The sequence below is a fragment of the Zootermopsis nevadensis genome, unplaced genomic scaffold (genome assembly GCF_977971745.1).
Source record: "Zootermopsis nevadensis isolate Lab colony 2312 unplaced genomic scaffold, Znev_1.0 Znev_ptg000022l, whole genome shotgun sequence".
NCBI classification, from domain to species: Eukaryota; Metazoa; Arthropoda; class Insecta; order Blattodea; family Termopsidae; genus Zootermopsis; species Zootermopsis nevadensis.
Genome location: NW_028259154.1, coordinates 9679199 through 9697726, shown reverse-complemented (window position 1 = coordinate 9697726; position 18528 = coordinate 9679199). Strand labels below are relative to the sequence as shown.

The 18528-nt window shown below is 37.2% G+C and overlaps 1 protein-coding gene across 12 annotated transcripts in view; it reads right to left on the bottom strand.

The window, feature by feature from the left end:
• Nucleotides 1-18528, bottom strand: part of LOC110835863 (uncharacterized) — a 32515-nt gene that overhangs the window by 5788 nt on the left and 8199 nt on the right. For 10 of the 12 annotated variants that reach the window (XM_022076534.2, XM_022076535.2, XM_087353552.1 and 7 more), the window contains 13 exons: nt 17763-18250; nt 17318-17453; nt 16704-16855; nt 15653-15833; nt 12944-13109; nt 11644-11887; nt 10765-11015; nt 9069-9231; nt 7528-7575; nt 2936-3025; nt 2556-2641; nt 1550-1710; nt 196-253 (listed from right to left, as the gene is read on the bottom strand). In XM_022076534.2, the coding sequence (XP_021932226.2) occupies nt 196-253; nt 1550-1710; nt 2556-2641; nt 2936-3025; nt 7528-7575; nt 9069-9231; nt 10765-11015; nt 11644-11887; nt 12944-13109; nt 15653-15833; nt 16704-16855; nt 17318-17453; nt 17763-18250 (2224 nt within the window). The remainder of the gene's footprint in view (nt 1-195; nt 254-1549; nt 1711-2555; nt 2642-2935; nt 3026-7527; nt 7576-9068; nt 9232-10764; nt 11016-11643; nt 11888-12943; nt 13110-15652; nt 15834-16703; nt 16856-17317; nt 17454-17762; nt 18251-18528) is intronic. The other 2 variants (XM_087353550.1, XM_087353551.1) reach the window with 2 other exon arrangements.

The window sequence follows — 18528 nt, the reverse complement described above, 5'->3', positions numbered from 1 at the left end:
TTAGATCCTTGCTGGAATGTTAAAAAGACAAGTCGCAATAAGCGACATTTGTTCTGAAGTGTGACCAAAGAGGGCTGCACTGCTGACATAGGTATACCATGCAAGTTGGGACCCATATAACATTGCACTCTCTGTTAGCAGTAACATGGCAGCAAGGTACAACTGATGGCAAAAGACTTAACACAATAATCTCACTGATAATCCTCCAACTCAAGGTCAAAGTCCTCTTCATCAAACAGAACCTCATCCAGCACTGAAAACAAATGACAGACAGCTGAGCTATATTTAATGTACATCTTACAGTTGTGGGTAAATATATAAATTTACATTTTCTTAACCACTGAATAAAATTTACGATTTATTAAAATTATAATACACAATCCTACATGTTTTGAACTGTACTGTCATCAAGGGTTTGTCAGAAAATTGTATGAAACAATAATGCCTTGTACAATTTGAAGCTTTCACAGCAACTACAAAAGCATTACATTATAATTAATTTTAAAGCATTTTAAAACAAATATCTGGAACACCAAGACAGTGGTAAAATAATATTAAAATAGAAACAATTTGTAAGGGTGTGAAATTGACTTAACTGTGGCTCAAGACAGTCTCCCATAATGGACTGTGTTCCACCATTTGGTCCAACTACCACAGAGTTTGTTAACAAAGAAAACAAATAATTCCATGATCAAATTAATAAATTATGTAAAAGACTTCTTATGATTCAGTTCAAAAAGTGATATTATTTTTCCCATTTTCCAAAGGTTGCAATAGACTTTACTTATAGCTTGGGTAGGAGAAATAAGTCTGGTGGGAAAATCTCTTGGAAGATCAGAAGAGTCAAAAGCATATTAAAAGGAGTTTTAGGGAAGCACACTGTTAGGGTCTGAACTGGCTCAGGAGAGCGTTCAATGGTAGACATGTGATGGTCCAACATTTGTGTTGTTTTGAATATGTGAGTTTATGTACGGTCAATGAGAGATGGTTCTTCAACATGAGTTAAGCTTGGAACTAATAACCATTTGATGTATAAAGTGACACTTTCACGGAAACTGAAGTTGATGAAAGACTCTCAGGTTACAAGCCATGTCATGCAGCTGAATGATGAATAAACCATATCTACTGCCAACGCCCTGAGGATGAGAGCAGAGATTGCTCTCGAAACGGCAGTAGATACGGTTTGTTCACCATTCAGCCACATGATGCAGCTTGTAACCCGAGAGTCTTTCATAATAACCATTTACTGCAAAAACTAGTCCATCATGAACTTTCTACAAAGGCTCTGAACTGGACAAAGAAGCAGACTGTGATGGGAAGGACATAGCACACATGGAGGAAACAAGTAATATGAACAAAATTTTTGTCAGACAACCTGAAGAAAAGGTATTGAAGACATAAATGAGATGATAATTTTTTTCTATATCTTACAATAATAGGTTCAGAGCTTAGACTGGCTTCAGAGAGGGTCTTGTGCCAGGCTTTTGTTGTGACAGATTCAATCTTTATATTTAATTTTATTTAACAGTTTATGACCCTGTACACCCACCTCTGAACACATTCTCCATTCGTTTCAAGTTTTTCAGAGTTCCTGATATCTCCTTGGATGGACTTTTGGTTTGTGGTGAGCTGGGGGTGGCAGAATTCTGCAGAACCTCAATCACAGCACTGAGTTTGTCTGCCCGCTCACTGTCTTCCTCATACAGGTATCTACATCACACCATATCAACTGTTAACGATGAAACTACCTAAGCACAGAACAACTTTACCTATGCCTTTACCTTTACTAACTAAATACAACTGTCTTCTGTGGTGATATGCTACATCCCAGAAGACAGCCATCTTCATACTCACCAATGTCAGAACCTGAAATATTGCCAAACTTCAGACAGTGTTTCTTGTGGCCTGAACAAACCCAGTTAAGAATTTTTATTCCCAGTGAATGGATCACTGCAATCATGTGTCTGACACGGCATGAAAGCAAATGGCTTAGGTGCCCATAGTGAATTATAGTGAAATTGTTGTAACTATGGGAATCCTTAACAGTGCCATCACTAGCTACTGAATTTCACTTGTAGACAGTAACATGTCGATCAACTGATCTTAAGCACCCTTAGATCTAACTAACAAACATATTTCAGGCCTTTACAGGAATTCAAGTCAGACATTCAGTAAAATGTACTTGCAAACAAAACCTTACATGCCAAAATGTTGTTTCATATCAGGTAAATATCAATGTAACACATGCATATAGGATAAAAAATAAATTGCAAAGTACATACCCCACTTATTTATATATTTATGATTTACATCACACACAAGAGTTTGTTTCTTATGCACATAACACATTTTTAATTTATTCCTTTATTCAGCAGTCAAACATTCATGTCCCTCTCTGCATAAACAGTTTCTGTTTAATGAAATTAATTTTACCTTGATTTTCAATCTATATTTCTGGGACCACAGAAATTTTTCAACAAAAGCAAATCCTGTTTTACATAGGTTTTACTTTATTTAAGAATGGTTATAAGAAAATTAGGGTTGTTCTGTGTTACCTGAGTTTCTTCAGCAAATTGCACGAACTTCCACACAGTTTGTTTGACAGACTGCACACGGCTGCCATCACTAGACTGTCCAGGGCCTGTAATATACATTTGCTGTTACAGCACCAACAAAATTCCACCTATTTTAAGGTTCAGACACCTGTGTAAATATTGTATTCAATCTGACTTTGAATCTTTTTTAAAAATGCATCTCTCTTGCATATGAAATTGGCAAAATAATGTAATACAGGAAGGAGTGTGGTATGCTAACATTCACAAAAATGCTTTTAGAAAAAGGTAAATTTTAGTTAATGTTAGTCAGGCCACATCATTGCACATGTCACCGTGTTTCCAACCTAACATATTCAGACTGACATCCACATAGACCTCACCTCCAACTTATTTCTCCCTCGTAATGATGAGTTTGAAGCATTGCTGTACAGAGAAGCTCGGCTTCCTCCAAATGCACCCTCCAGGGGCACCTGTAAATAAACACAGTACAAAAAATGAATTCACTGACATGTATTAATGAGAACAACCCACTGCCGTGTCGCAGGCTGAAGTACGTCACACCCTCACATTACAGTTAGCATGTTAGATGCACAGGAAACTGCATGAACAAATTAATGCTGTTAACAATACAAAATGAGAGTCCCACAATGCAGAAAGCACATGACAAATAACAGAACTGCCATGGGTGCAGTCTTCACTGTCATGCCCAATTTATAATTCTTCAGCTAGCCAGGGAATTCCCTCTTGTTACAAAATCAAATGGTTCATCACTGAGACCATGTAAGCCCATGTTGGATTCTATTGTGATGTAGCTCAAGCCACTTAACATCTTTACAGCGTGTTTCTCTAAGATAACATTTAACATTAATTTAAGGTTGTCCCACCATGGCACTAGATGGAGGTGAGTGGTCAGAGCCATGCCCAAGCACACTTTTCTTCCCTGGAACAGCTTTGTCTTGGATTTTGTTACTTTTATACACTATAATTTATTTGTTTGCATAGCAATGGAATATATGCAAAATTATGAAGGTTATAGTTTATTTAGATGGCATATTTCTGACTGTTTGCTCATGATGTGCATTCATTTTCATGAACACACTAAGGCATGAACAAAAATTTCTGAGGATTAATACAAATGTTGTTTTACACTTATGTGCTGGCTTACAATGTAACAGAAATGTTTATAAGATTCTTTATTCTGTCTTTTGAGGAATTATTTTTGTATAACAGAAATATCTGCTTTACAATATAAAAATAAAGTTCATTTTTCTGAATCTGTCTGTCAAAATTCCATCTTCATTGGAAAGTATAAGGACACAGAAACTACAAAAATGATCTTTAACAGTATTCCAATAATAACTTAATATCTTCATGGACTGAGTGAAAAAGTGACAAGATGGGAATAAATTGTGCCTGAAATCCATCGAGTAGAGTCCTTCTTGTCACTTGGCTAGTCAAATTCCCCAAAGGTTCATTACCATGTTCACAAGGTTTTTCCCAGTCAGAATGATCCAGTCCACACTCTCACCCCTAATATTTTTAGGATTCATTTTAATATTATTCTCCCATCTTTGTGTAAGTCTTAAAAGTAATCTGTTCCTTTTAAGTTTTCAAACTAAAATTGTATACCAATTTTTCACAGTTCCCATGCATGCTACACGCCCCACACATCTCACCCTAAATTTTTTATTCCCATCCTCAATGTTTTCAACAGAATTACCTAATATTTCTCATGATTGTAAGCTTCCCAATGAATTCATTCAGGGCCATGCAGTTTAATGATCATAGAGTGCTTTCCCACCACAGCAATTTTTACATTGGTAACAATGATTTAAGCTCTGAGGTCTTCACAGTTTTATTCAATATTTGTGTTACAGAAATTTCAAGTGATTAAGAGGGAATTGTCTCCATGGATGCACAGCCATTTTGTTTTTGAAGGTAACAACTAACTCCATGGAGCAAGAGTCCTTGAAAAGCTAACAGTCACTCAGCTAGTCAATAAATTCCCCATCTTCTGTGGAAGTTGAAGATTCATTCATATGTTTATAATAACATACTTGAAGAAACACCACCATGCTACAAAACCAAATTATTAAACACTTGAAAACTGATTTGGCCTAAAGAGTTTTGAGATATCACTGATGGCTCTTGTCTGAAAGCAAGTTGCCAGAGAAAAAGAAATAATGCCCAAATTTTCTACTTGTTTCTGACAAGGATTACATTTATGTTTTAGTACTACTGATCACAGAGATGATGCATAAACACCAATCCAGTACATATGGGTAAGCATCCACATGACTTCATGTGGACTGCTGTACAGGACTGATCTTGAAGCAATCATTTTTATGAAAAATTAAAAACAGGATCCAGCTTTCAGTACTTTGTTTTTATAGACCTAAAGTGACTAATTGTTTTCATCTCTAATAACTTCAGTAAAAAAAGAATTCAAGGACTGCTCCATGGAGTTAATTACTTTAGTTTTCACAATTTTATTTTGGTCAAAAAATGTGCCACCATAAATCCAGACCGAGGTAGAGTATTTGCTGATACTGTTACATTCTCAATTCCTGCTTTTGTGATAATGTAACATTTATCTTTGCCTTGCAGTCAGTCCGTGTCATGTTATTTTGAAATCTTGACTCAAGATTTACTTGCTGAAGGAAGGTAGCTGTCTTCCTGTTTCTTATAGAACTGACATGAAATTAATTTGAAAATAGTGTAAACTCTGATGAGATAAGAGCTCAACAGCTTTCAAACAGAATTTACATGTATTAGAAGATATTCATTTAAACAACATTCATACTATTTATAGACATTAAAGTTAGGATATAGTTGACAACATTACAGATCAGATAATAAATTAAAGGCTGTTATTTGGGGAAGGGGCACTTATGGTTACAATGCAACTAATTATATTTCCATGTGATGTTTCGTACAGGTCAAAACACAAATATCACTTTTTATATAGTATATACTGACGTCTTTTGCCTACAAATTCATAATCTTTATCTACTAGTTTTTTCTAAACATCAAATGTGTAGCTTTGATTGTATAAATTTGCATACCTATTTGTATTACACATGCCAAAAGAAATTGAGTACCAGCTAACATACTCGTATCACGCAGCCTGTGATAAATGTTGTTTGAAACAGGTACACTGTTATCAAGAAAGAACTAACTTACTGATCAATTAATGGGGCAGTGTTACTTCACTAAGAACATTAATCAACAGCCATACTTTTTATCTCTGGCTTAATGGGCTCTTACTCAAGTAGGTGTCTTGTTTATTTTATAGAATCCATTCTGAAGCTACAACAGAGCAAAGGACAGATGCACCTGAATTTTCTGTCCAGAAGCATGCAGAAAAGTGTGGAAAAGTAGCAATCACTAGAGGATGAGAAATTTAGTAAGTATTAAAATGGCAGTTTCTGCACACGTCCATAAGAAGTGATAAAGATGAAAATGTAAATAAGAAATTACAGTGCAAGCCCAGAATAATAATGCTGGATAGATATATATCTTGTTCCCTGAAAAATAAGAGGCATGTTAACTGTTCTATTGTATTGTTACGTAGCTTACAAACAGATGTGGATAATTACTTTTTAGGCAGAAACCAAATAGTGACCACAGACAGGATGGTCTCACTAGAAGACCTGTGTAGATTCAAAACTGGTCAAACAGTTATAAATTATTCTCACCAACTGAACATACTTTATAGATATACAAAAAGTAAAGTAAATGTAAACCTGTCCCACTACATGCCATGTAGGTCATTTGGGGGGAGTGGAGGTGTAGCTCCTACTCTTTCTTGACCTCGGCACTAGATGGGGGTGAGTGGTCAGCATCACGCTCCAGCCACACTTTACCCCCAGGAAAGGATCCCGGTACCCATTGGATAGGAGACTGGGTGGGCCCCAGAGCCGGTCTGGACGCAGAGACTAGAGGAAAAATCCTTGCCCCCGTTGGGGATCGAACCCCAGTCATCCAGCCCATAGCTAGTCACTGTACTGACTAAGCTATCCTGGCTCATAGATATACAAAAAGACGTAAAAATACAGTAACATTAATTTGGATATCATACTTTAAGCTATGGTGTTCTCAGTATGTCAAGACACCAGGAATGGGCTCCACTCGACTTTATCATTCTGACTTACGGTTTATAGCAGACTGAAACTGTAAATATGTACACTAGAGACTCCAAAAATCACATTTATATTTAATATCAATTTGCATTTATTTACTTTTCACCACAATGCTTCTTCCTCTGTAATATCTCAACCTGTGGCTCATGTGTTGCATTTGGTCCCACTTCTTATTTACGAATTTTCTGAAATTACTTTTAGATACTGTTTGCATGAAGCAGAACCTAATGTGGTTTGCAAGCCCTCAGAACACAGATCTTTTAAAAACAAGTGCCCTACTCTTCTCAGTAGTTATTCATATTCTTGGAATTAAAATACACTGATGAATGATCACACATCATTCATTACCTACTGGACTACATGGTGCTACATCCCAGAAGACAGTCAACTTCATTCTTGTCATCATGAGAACCTCAGATCTCACCTACAGTACACTACATGTAAAACTGTTCAGCAATTTGGACATTATCTTATAATTCAAGTGCCATGAGCATTATCTGGGCTTGCAGTGTTTATAAAATCTACAGGTATTCAAACAACATGATTTCTGATATGAAGATTTGAGAATATTCAGTGTCAAACGATACATAACAGTGAGTTAATACTGTTTTCTTAGAGATACAGACCAGTCAGTTGTGTTATGAGTACTTGTTACTAAGCAAATATGTGACTTCAGACACCTGCAGGGCAGTTCATATATGAGCTTGCCACATCTTGACTGTGAGGCAGGATAATGAACTGCCTTGAGGTCTTCGATCACTCACAATTAGTATATCTGTGTGACCAAACAACCTACATAAAGATGGATGCATGTATATTGAACTTGTTACCATGTAATTTCCCCTTGCACGAGTGAATGTCAGGTATCTCTCTTCTCTCTGGAAAAGGTACAACATGCTTGCACGAGCATTACTTATGTGTGAACAGGCAGAGATCATCTTAGTATGAAGCAGATTAGCGACTCCCAAACTCTATTTGCAGCATTAGCTGCAGCTGCCCCAAATATATGTTCACAGAAATCTTCTGAACCATAAGTCAGGAAATAGAAGAAAATAAAAATATGTATTTCTTAGCTGCCTGTTTCACAAAGAAAGAATTAAATTGTTAAATGGTATATTCATGTGAACTTTATCTTCTAATACATGTGTTAGGCAAAAAATAAATATAAATTTGAACACATACAATGAACAAATATATATATATATATATTTCAAGAAAAGTCAGTTTTTTAAACCCTGACAACAATAAAAATATAGGTCTGATTTAAATGTCACATGATCTGTTAACATCCAATAGGAAATTAAACTTTAAAACTGTTGATTTTTAGGAATGTGAGAAAGAAACATTTTAATACAAAATTATCCAAAGAATATCTTTTAAATCACAATGATCTAATTGTGTATTGTATGGGGAACTATTTAAAATAATGCATCAGAAAGTGTTTCTTGCTCCCATGTAATCATTTATGAAACTAAGAACTTTGGCAAGTACTACTTTCAAATGCACTGTTTACCATTTATAACCACAACTGGCACATATAAGTGGTATATGTGGGATTCTGAAAATAGGGTTGGTGCTGTTTATCAAAGAGTAAATGAATATCCAACTTGCAAACTGTGTGCACAATTCTCCAATTTCATGCTGACATTCCAACCAACAATCAGTTTCCGATCAAAATACCATATGAAACCCAAATTGATGAATGTCCTTTTTGAATATTGGACTGTTTTTGTTTTGGATAAGAGTTTTATCAGTAATTTCCCAACAGAAAGTGTTACTCAATTAAAAAAGTTTGGGAAACACTGCTATAGTCCAAGACAAAATGTGCCATTAACTTCTCACAACTGATTTAAGCAGGAACTTTTCTTGCAATTAAACTTGTTACTTATCTGATTTACTCATCTCATCTTGTATTTATTTGCTCAAATAAATACAATTTTCTTTCTCTACCAGATTTCTACCTCTTTATAAATGAATCTTTGTAGCTTTTGTGTGGAACAGTTCCTGTACTTGCAATGTTATCAATATAAAAGTAAGCTTATTCAGAATGTTTAACATTTCACTGCATACTTTTTTTCAGACATTCATTATTTGGACTGTGAACACATTCTAATTATGTTGTTCAACATCATCATCAGCCTTCCACGTCTTAGGTCCAGTGCCTGTTACAGTCTCATGCCTAGTGGCAATGTTTATATGAATATCATGCTTGGCATACCCAAAACTGGAAGAACAATTTCACTTTTTAATTGGAACAAAATAGTTTGTAATATGAACAAAAAAAGAGCTTACATTATAGCAAAGATCTTAAACTGAAATGTCTTATGCAAGATGGTGTTCTTTTCTGACAATAAACAGACTAAGTGATTACCTTGGAGGGTGATAATGGCATAGCCAGCAATGGTGGCTGTCCTAATGTCGGTGAGCTTTCATCTGCAGACAATGTCTCATCCTCCTCTTCTGAAGAGATGTATTTGGGGGTCAAACCTGCTGTGCCATGGAATGAAGCTGACCGAAGCACTGGATTCTGCATACTAGAGACAAATAAGGATAAGTATAAAGCATCTTAATAGTCTGTTATAGACAAAGCGCAATGTCATCTTCACTCTAAAATCATGCTATTCAAAACTAGTTCATTTTACTGTAGAATATCCATAACATAAAATATTTTGTTGTTAAATTTAATAACCTTTACAAGAAACATTTTTATGTTTTTTGAATAAAAATTTTCTTGGATATTATCCATCGTCTACTAAATAAAATATAAAACGTAAAACGACGTTCCAGAGATGGGGCTCTATCTCAGTCTTCATGTTCCTATTCAGTTGGGCCTACTAGATAGATCTAATCCCTATCTCCGGACAAAGTAAAAACGTGAAAGTCCCGGAATACAAAAACATCACCACACCATCCATCCATGGGACCAGTCACACTCTCCGTGGTTTATTGATGGCTATGAGTCCCAGCATAGTCGAGAGACAGACTAGGCAGTGTGTGTAGGGGATCCCTTGTGATTGCGGTAGATGGTATATTGGCGAAACTAGCAGACCTCTGGAGGTATGCATAAAGGAACATATATAACTTCAGAGAGGGCCAGCTGGAGAAATCCAGATTGGCCCAACATGCATATGAAGATCATCATGTCTGTTGGGATGGAGCCAGGGTGTTACTAACAGAACCTAATACCATCTACAGGAAATACAAGGAGGCGGCACACATGACACTACTTGCCAATCCTATCAGCCAGCCTAGTTTTGATTTATCTCGTATTTGGATTCCGGTCATCTCTGAAGAAGTCCAAGTTGTGCAGCGAGTTTCAACTTAATGGTCATATGTATTTATTCCCACCTTTTGTGAGTCTTTGTTTTTATTTGGCTTTTTCATGTTTAACGAATTCTGTGTCTACTATTTATATTTTATTCTTTTATGTCCCATGGATGGATGGTGTGGTGATGTTTTTGTATTCCGGGACTTTCACTTTTTTACTTTGTCCGGAGATAGGGATTAGATCTATCTAGTTGTCCCAACTGAGTAGGAACCTGAAGACGGAGATAGAGCCCCATCTCCGAAATGTCGTTTTATATTTTATTTAGTAGATGATGGATAATATCCAAGAAAATTTTTATTCAAATGACTCATCACCATCGTCAAGAACTTTTAGATTTGATATTTTTTAAGTTTGGTCAACAGATCAGATGACAATTAATTTCTTGCTTCATATAACTGTTATTTAATTATTTATGACAACAGATTATTTACATCTGCAACAATTCATAAATATCTTAAGGTATCTTTCTTCTTCTTAAAGTGTCTATCCGTTCCGGATGTTGGCGATCAGCATAGCAGTTTGAGCTTTACTGACTGCTACTTGAAACAGCCCTCCAGTGGACATCGAGGACCAGTATCTTTCTTGCTCTTCTATTATTTTCATAGCATAGTATTTTTGAGAATAGCTAACACACACACAGGCTGTAAGTATACTGACATACATTTACAAAAATTTCAGGAATACAAAAGTGTAGATGACAAGGCATTTCCACAGTATAAGCAAATGAAGTGTGCAGTACCTGGGGGGAGACACCTCAGAGGGCATGATGGAAGACTGTGTCATGCTGCTGCTCATCGTCGCTTTCTTCGCTGCTTCTTTCTTCTTGCCTTCAGCAGCTGCCTTCATAGGATCATAACTTTTCCTTCGCTTCCAGTTCTGGAATTCCACTTCCCTGGATGACAGTGTTGAATTGCTCCGCCCTCCAGCACCACCTGGTTTTTTGCCCACACCCTTTTTCATCGAACCGGCAGGTTTTGGTGTGTGTGAAGACTGGAATGCCAGACAAATATGCAGGAAGAAGAAAACCTGATGACACTTAACTTACCGACATCAGCACATGTAAATCCCTGGTATGTCAGTTTTAACAATTTTAATTCAAATGCACAGCACTAACATGATATATATACAGTGGTCTACATTAATATGGAAGGTAAGGTAGCCTGTATGCAAGAGACCACAAGTTTTCTGAAGAAGGCAAATGCTTGGACAGTACAGTCAATGACCACTTCCTCCCTCCTTCTCACATGAATAATATTTAATGCAATCTTATAACAAACAATATGTTAACGTGTTAAGCAGAAAAAAGGACAATTTAAAAGAGACAAACTCTGCGTAATATTTTTTCTTATGGAGGCTAGAACAGTAGGTTTCTTTGTGTATACAGAAGAATTTTTGACATAAAAACCTCTCTCAATCACTCCTGAATGTTACCAGCTGGGCTCTGAAAATACGAACAAAATCTGCCATATGGGTTGCATATTGTGATACTTCAAAAAACATGCAGTGGCCAGCTATAAAAGTTTTTAATACAGAACCTAAGGATTGACAAAACTTAAAGAAACATCTTCACTCGGAATCCCAGGATATCTTGTTTCACAACCAGGCATCATGTATATACCTGAGGTGTGTTTTTAGGAGCCCGCACACTGAACCTTCCACAGTCTGTCCTTGAGAAGGCCTCAGGCTTGGGACTTTTTCCCTTTACTGCATTTTTGGTCTGAATGCTTTTTGGAGGCTCCAAGGTTTTCTTGGCTTTGTTAGCAGGATTGGTAACTATGGAAGATACTGCATCAGACTTCTTACGCCGACTATCTCCAGCAGCTGCCGATTGGTCCTCAGTGTCTAGTCGAGCACGACGCAGACTGAAGCAAACCAACAATACAAGTTAAATGAGGTATGAGACACAAATAGAGGCACAATTCACCTGCCATGACACATACCTGAACCACAGAGAGGTGCCACCCATAAATTTTGCCTTATTCTAACTCAAAAATAGTGATCTGTTCTAAGAAACTGTTATGGATTGCTGGAAAGAAGTTTCTCCTTTGTATCCATTATAAGACACTGTAGTATCTCTGTAGTGGTTGTCACATCATGAAATGGCTCAAATTACATAACTGTGTGTGTGTGCGTGCATGCATGCAAACTTGGAAAAGGAGCCACAGAAACCTACAAAATTCTTTAAAATTTGTGGCAAAATTCAGAGGGCCAGATAATTAGGCATTTTATTTCTATATTCTGAAACACCTTAGTGAATCATTGGAAATGGAACTCAGGTTCATAGATGCTGAATCATGACAATGTTCTGACGCATTCGGCAGCCTCTAGGAGGAATTCTTTACCAAGCACATTTCACTGGTTTCCCACTCACCTTACTAACCAAATTCACATTAGATAATAATTTTTTCTGTTCTTTGAACAGAAAAATATTCAAACAGGAAAAAGATTTAATACAGTGCCACATATCATCCAAGGTATGATACACAAGAACATCCTAAAATAAGGGTGCAAGATAAGCCTCAATATTGCAAAAGTTACAGAATCAATGTGAGATTACAAGTTCTCACAGTGGTGAGTATGATGATAGCTGTCTTGTGGGTCGCTGCATTGTGTAGTCTGGTAGAATTTTACTGATGTTTCACTTAACTCTGATGATGGAGGCTGTAAGTACCTCTGAAAAGTCAGTAAACTTTTGCTAGAATACACAGTGCAACAACCCAGAGGACAGCCATATTTATAGAATCATTGTTTTTTTATCAGGATCATACTACCTAGAGGGAAATATGTTTAATCAACATTTCCTTTAGTTTTTACAAAATATATTCAGTTCCAAAGTTTTATGATGTATCAAGATTTGAATGTTTCATAATTGTCAGTCTGCAGGAACTTCTTTGGGGTTCGCTATCAGGAAAGTATACCTGAATGCTCTGTTGTACCTCATCTGAGGTGCAGACGCAGGAACTGCTGGAGCAGGCACGTCCTTGTGTTTGGCCTTGCTACTGGTGCCCCCACAACCCGTATCACTGCTACTGTCAGACTGTGCTGTAGCACTTGGCCTTCTAAAGGTAAGGTGCTTGTCTCCACCTGCAATAATATGACACATTAATAATGGCAAGTCACTCAGCTGAGGAAGGATTTCCCTCCTGTTATGAACTATTTAACAGTCATCACAAAAGCCCACCACTGAATTTTAACTGAGCCAGCTCTGTCTAGTTCCCATCTGTCCAACCAATATTCCAAGATTCATTTTAACATGAGGTCTGACAATTAAATATTCAGATAAATTCTGCAAAAACATTTTCTCACTAAAGTTTCTGACTTCACACAAACATTTTCCAAAGTTATTTCAGTACTGTCATCACATTGCTCTGAATGTCTTCAAGTGATTCAAAATTAGACCTTTTCAGTTTCAGGAACATGAAATATCCCAAGGGACCAATCAGGTGAGCATGGTGGATGTTAAACTCTAGTATCTGTTTATTGTCAAAAATTATTTTGCCAACAGAGCTGTATAGAAAGGCAAAATCCACATGTTCAGCCAATGATTTAATTTTTTAAATTAATGCACTATTTTAAACATTAAAAAATTGTAGCATGCTTGGTTGACTGTTTTCTGGAACAAATTCATAGTGGCTAAGTCCTTTGATAAAAATAAAAGATCAGTTTAATAATGGCATTTGCACTTGTTTTGGTGTTGAAGACCCTGGACTTTTCCAGTGGATGCTTTGGAATTTTGTTTCTTTGTCAAACTGGAAGACCGTAAATCTGGTCCTTGGTCACTTTCTTTTCTTCAATGACCATGAAATTCTATGGCCATTTTGACACAGCTTTCTTCATAGGATTTCAGGTACTCACAGTGGTGAGTATAAAGATGGCTATCTTCTGGGTTGTAGCACCATGCAGACTGGTAGTTGATCATCAACATTTCATAGGTCCATTAGGACAATGAGCAACAAGGTTCTCTGAAACATTGATAAACTTCTACTACACTGCATCGTGCTAAAAGCCAGAAGACAGCTAATATACTCACCACTGTGAGAACTTGTAATCTCACATTGATTCTGGAACTTCTGCAATATTGACACACATCTTGCACCCTTATTTTAGGATGTTCTCCTGTATCCCACCTTGGATACTGTGGCATGTTCTTCAATCTCTTTACTTCAGCTTTTTTCATGTTCAGTACATTTGTTGTCCTCCAAACAGTGAACCAAGATATTTTCTGACCATTTCAGTCACTTTTACATCTGGATTAGATCTTGAAGATACAGCCTGATATTCCATTGTCTTGGAATCCTTAAAGTCACGCAAAAACCTAATGTGGCCATAAACATTTTGTTACTTTTCTTCGGTTTCACTAAAAATGTAATGTTGATTCTTTGTTCTACAAATATATCATGCACGTTTTTGACAAGCAAACAAAACAATGCACCAACTGATGAAAGACTCTCGGGCAGCAAGACGTGTCAGGTGGCTGAATGGTGAATGAACTATTTCTTCTGCTAACCTTTCAAGAACCATCTCTGCTCTCATCCTCAGGGCAACTGTGAAATGAAAATGGTCCTATGTAGCGTGCTCACCGCCTTGGCAGAAGATATGGTTTATTCACCATTCAGCCACCTGACGCAGCTTGTTGCCCGAGAGTCTTTCATCAACTTCAATTGCCGTGAAAGCTTCACTTTATACATTAATTGCACCAATTAATACTTCAACTACAAAACAAACTGAATCCTAGCAATTGTTTGGCACAAATCTCCTCAACTGCAGTTAGGAAAACTGACATCCCAACTCACTGGTGTTACCAGCTGCTATACAAAAGTATTTTTCTGGTTATTTGTCAGTTCTTGTATGAGGGGAGATAATATTATCTCCTCATGCACAGATTTTACCATGAAGTTCTCCAACATATAATTTATCCTTCTTGATTTAAGTACCATAACATTGTCAGGGCCACAACATGTAATCACTTTCACCCTAAATATTTTTTGATGAGTTTTGGCCTCAAAAAGTTAAGGAACATTATCTTTATTTTGAATTTCCTGTGTATTGAACCACATGGTCATAAAGAGCTGAAGTAATTATCTGAAAGAAAGGTATTGGTAGTATTTTGTGCAGACAGAAAGCATCATATTCAAGACCAGCTGCATTCATAGAGTTGTTCGCCCCCTCTCTCCTTCCCATCCCACCACATTTGCTTGTTTTATCCCACTTTCACCTCTAATAAAGTCAAAATTTTGTGTATGTGGTTAATAAGGGCCCCCATCATGATTTGGATCTTACGCTATGTGGTAGGTCCCTTCTGTTAGCAATCGTCATCATCATTTAGGATTTGGGGTTTTCACAGCAGTGAGTCTGAAGATTGCTGTCTTCTGGGTTATTGAGCCGTGTAGTCTGGTAGATTTCCAGATAGGTGGAAATCTACCAGACTACACTGCTCAATAACCCAGAAGACAGCAATCTTCATCATCATCATTGTTACCTATCATCATGGGCAAAACAGAAAAGCCACCTACTACGTGTTTCCATTAAAAACGCAGATTCTTGCAGAGGCCAGGATGGTCAAAGATCATATATGAAACCATAAGCCACAACACAACAATAATACTGTATAAAATTATCAAGCATACCCCCTCCTGCAGGGGTGGAGCTTGGGGGTGCCTGGTAACTGTGACTGGTGTCCACATCTGATTCTCCCCCTGAATCCAGTGAGAAACTCATGCGGGCCTGCATGGCTGTCACGACTGACTCCGTCGCACGGAGGAATGATTCAGTTTCTAAACTGCTATCGCTATGGCCATCTCCAACCTCCTGCACAGAAAAAAATGAGTCTGCTTAGCACAGTATTTTTTAATAATTTTATAAAACAGAAGACCTCCATTTTGTGAAACAGAGTGGAAAAGTAATTTGACAGAATTCAAGTTATTTTTTAAATGTGTTCTTTGCTATTTGCAAAGCCAGCTGCACTACAGTGCAACAGAGACAGAGACAGAGGCAGAGGCAGAACCAAAGTTTTATATGGATATGGCCATCTGTCAGCATGTTTCTGTAAAAGCACTATTAAGAGATTAATAAGTATAACACTGGCAAGGTGGTGAGGTTAGGTTTCTGAGACAAAATGCTTTGTGCAGAGCAGCAGTGAAATTTTATTAATGTAAATGGAAAAGAAACAAGAACAGAAAATTTAGTATTCAGTAGGTACAAATATACAAAAAATCTGCCCATAAAGGACTCTGAAGGATATTTTACTACACAGATACTTTCATGTTCATGTTGTTCTGATTTTCATAATTCATTTAACATTATTCCTGTCCTGTATATCACACTGTTTTCAGCATTAATTGTAGTAGAGGATTGATTTATTCCCCACTTATTTTTTCATACATTGCCATTTCCAGAATTGCATCCCCAACATAAACTGGAGGCCATCTTTACATAGACTAACCAGCAGGAATCAAACAAGAAAATGAGCATAACAATGAAAATCAAGAGTTATACAGCAGATATTTATTTGATGGCAACAGCCTGTACTATAGATGGAAGATCTTTCCCAGCTCATGTGTCAAAATTAAAAACATTGACTAAAAGTTATATGTGCCATATATGTTTACCTATATGTCTGACCACTCATGAAATAAACTAAATGATAATCTTGACATTGCAATTTGTTTCAGAACACACCTGCATGGGCAGTGAGTTCAGAGGTGAGTGCATGTTTCTACAGGTTGTATGCTGTGGTGACGAGTAGAGCCGTCGTCCTGCGAGATGTGGCACCTCAGGGCTGAGGACTGGAGATGGTATTCTTGTTAGCACCAGTGGACTGGGATGACCTGCTGGTAAGCAACACAATCTCTCAATCTGCAGCCTGGCCACATTATTCATCACAAACTAATAACATGGCAGCTGTGTTAACACAGAAAAGTAACAATGCACACATGTATTTAAGTGTAATGGATTGACCATGTAGTTAAGGAATTTCACATGGCTACTTTATGGAGGTCATTATTTCTAGAAAGCAAAATCTGATGACCTAAAAGACAAATACATTATTTGTAAATAAAGTACAAACTTTTTATGGGAAGAAAAAGTATCCATTAATTTGACTATATTCTTATGTAAGAAACATTTTACATTACAACCCAGTGTGCAAAAAGTGAAACTGAAGATCTTACTTTGTAAGGGTGGCATCATTTAATGTGACAGCTCATATGATACACAGTCTGTTCTTTTTTTTGACTTCCACATCAAGTTGTTCATACCAGTAATGCCATAAGAAAATTTGAGTCTACTACAACCTTGAACTTTCCCCAAAGGTAAAGGTGGAAGGCCCTCAGGACATGGCTCCTCCACATTGCTGTGGTGATTGTGCTTAACCACTTGAGTTGCCCACTCATTGATCCAATTGGAGCCATCACGATACAAACTGCTCATCTGCAACAAGTCACTGAACAGTATAACTTCGTTCAGCACTTAACACACTTCTACATTCTTTCTGAGAATTTAACATGTTTAGCTCTGTGATTATGTATTCAGGATCCAGGTTGAAACCTCTGGCAGGAACCTTGCATTAATTTCCTCAGTCAGACTACAGCAAACTATGAGATGTTACCTTGCAGAAGTACACAGCAGCAAGTGCTACTACTTGTTCCTCTGCAGAGAAGTTAATTGCTTCACAGGGACCTAAATCTTACATCTTACCATGAAACTGAATCAAACAGATCACTGATCAGTGATACATACCGTGAAGTCGTTCTCCTCTTGGGTGTCGCAAATGGCGTGACTACCATTTCCTGTGTCCAGTTTCCTCTCAATCACTTTTTCTATCTCAAGCCTAGCTTGCTCCACATCTGGGCATGGAGCTTCTTTATCAATAGTGTAAGTCCCAGCTTCACTCAATGTCTCACTGGATGAGTCAATCCTTCCATCCAAATCTAAATCATTCAACTCATCCATCATGTCCTGAGTTTCTATCTCCTCCTCATCAGTAGCACCCAGGACAAGCCAGTTCTCTCTGGTGACAGTGCCCTCTGGCTTCAGAGTGCTCAGGTTGTTCATTGACGTGTTGTCTCTCTTGCTGTCCACACCTGCCTCATTGCATGCAGTATTCTGCAGAACATCCTCCTCAGGAAAGTCACCAAACTCCCAACTGTCTGTATGTGCAGAATTCAGTGCTTTGTTCTGATCTGCCATGATCTTCTTCTCCTGAGCTAGATTCGTCATACGCAAACCTTACGTGATAAACATCATATATTAGTTTTAACAGTAAGAGGCATAATTTATGTACATGTGAATGATTTCTAACACTTCAAATAGAGAATTATAACCCAAGGGGTGAGTCAGGAGTGCAGTGGGGATTAAAGATCCTATTATAGCCACTTAATTTGAGAAATTTGAAAGTCTGAATTGTTTCAAAGCAAAAGAACTACATTTCTCATTCTTAAATATCACTGTGAACTGAAAACACATATCAGAACTATACAGTAGTTATCACATCAACAACAGACGT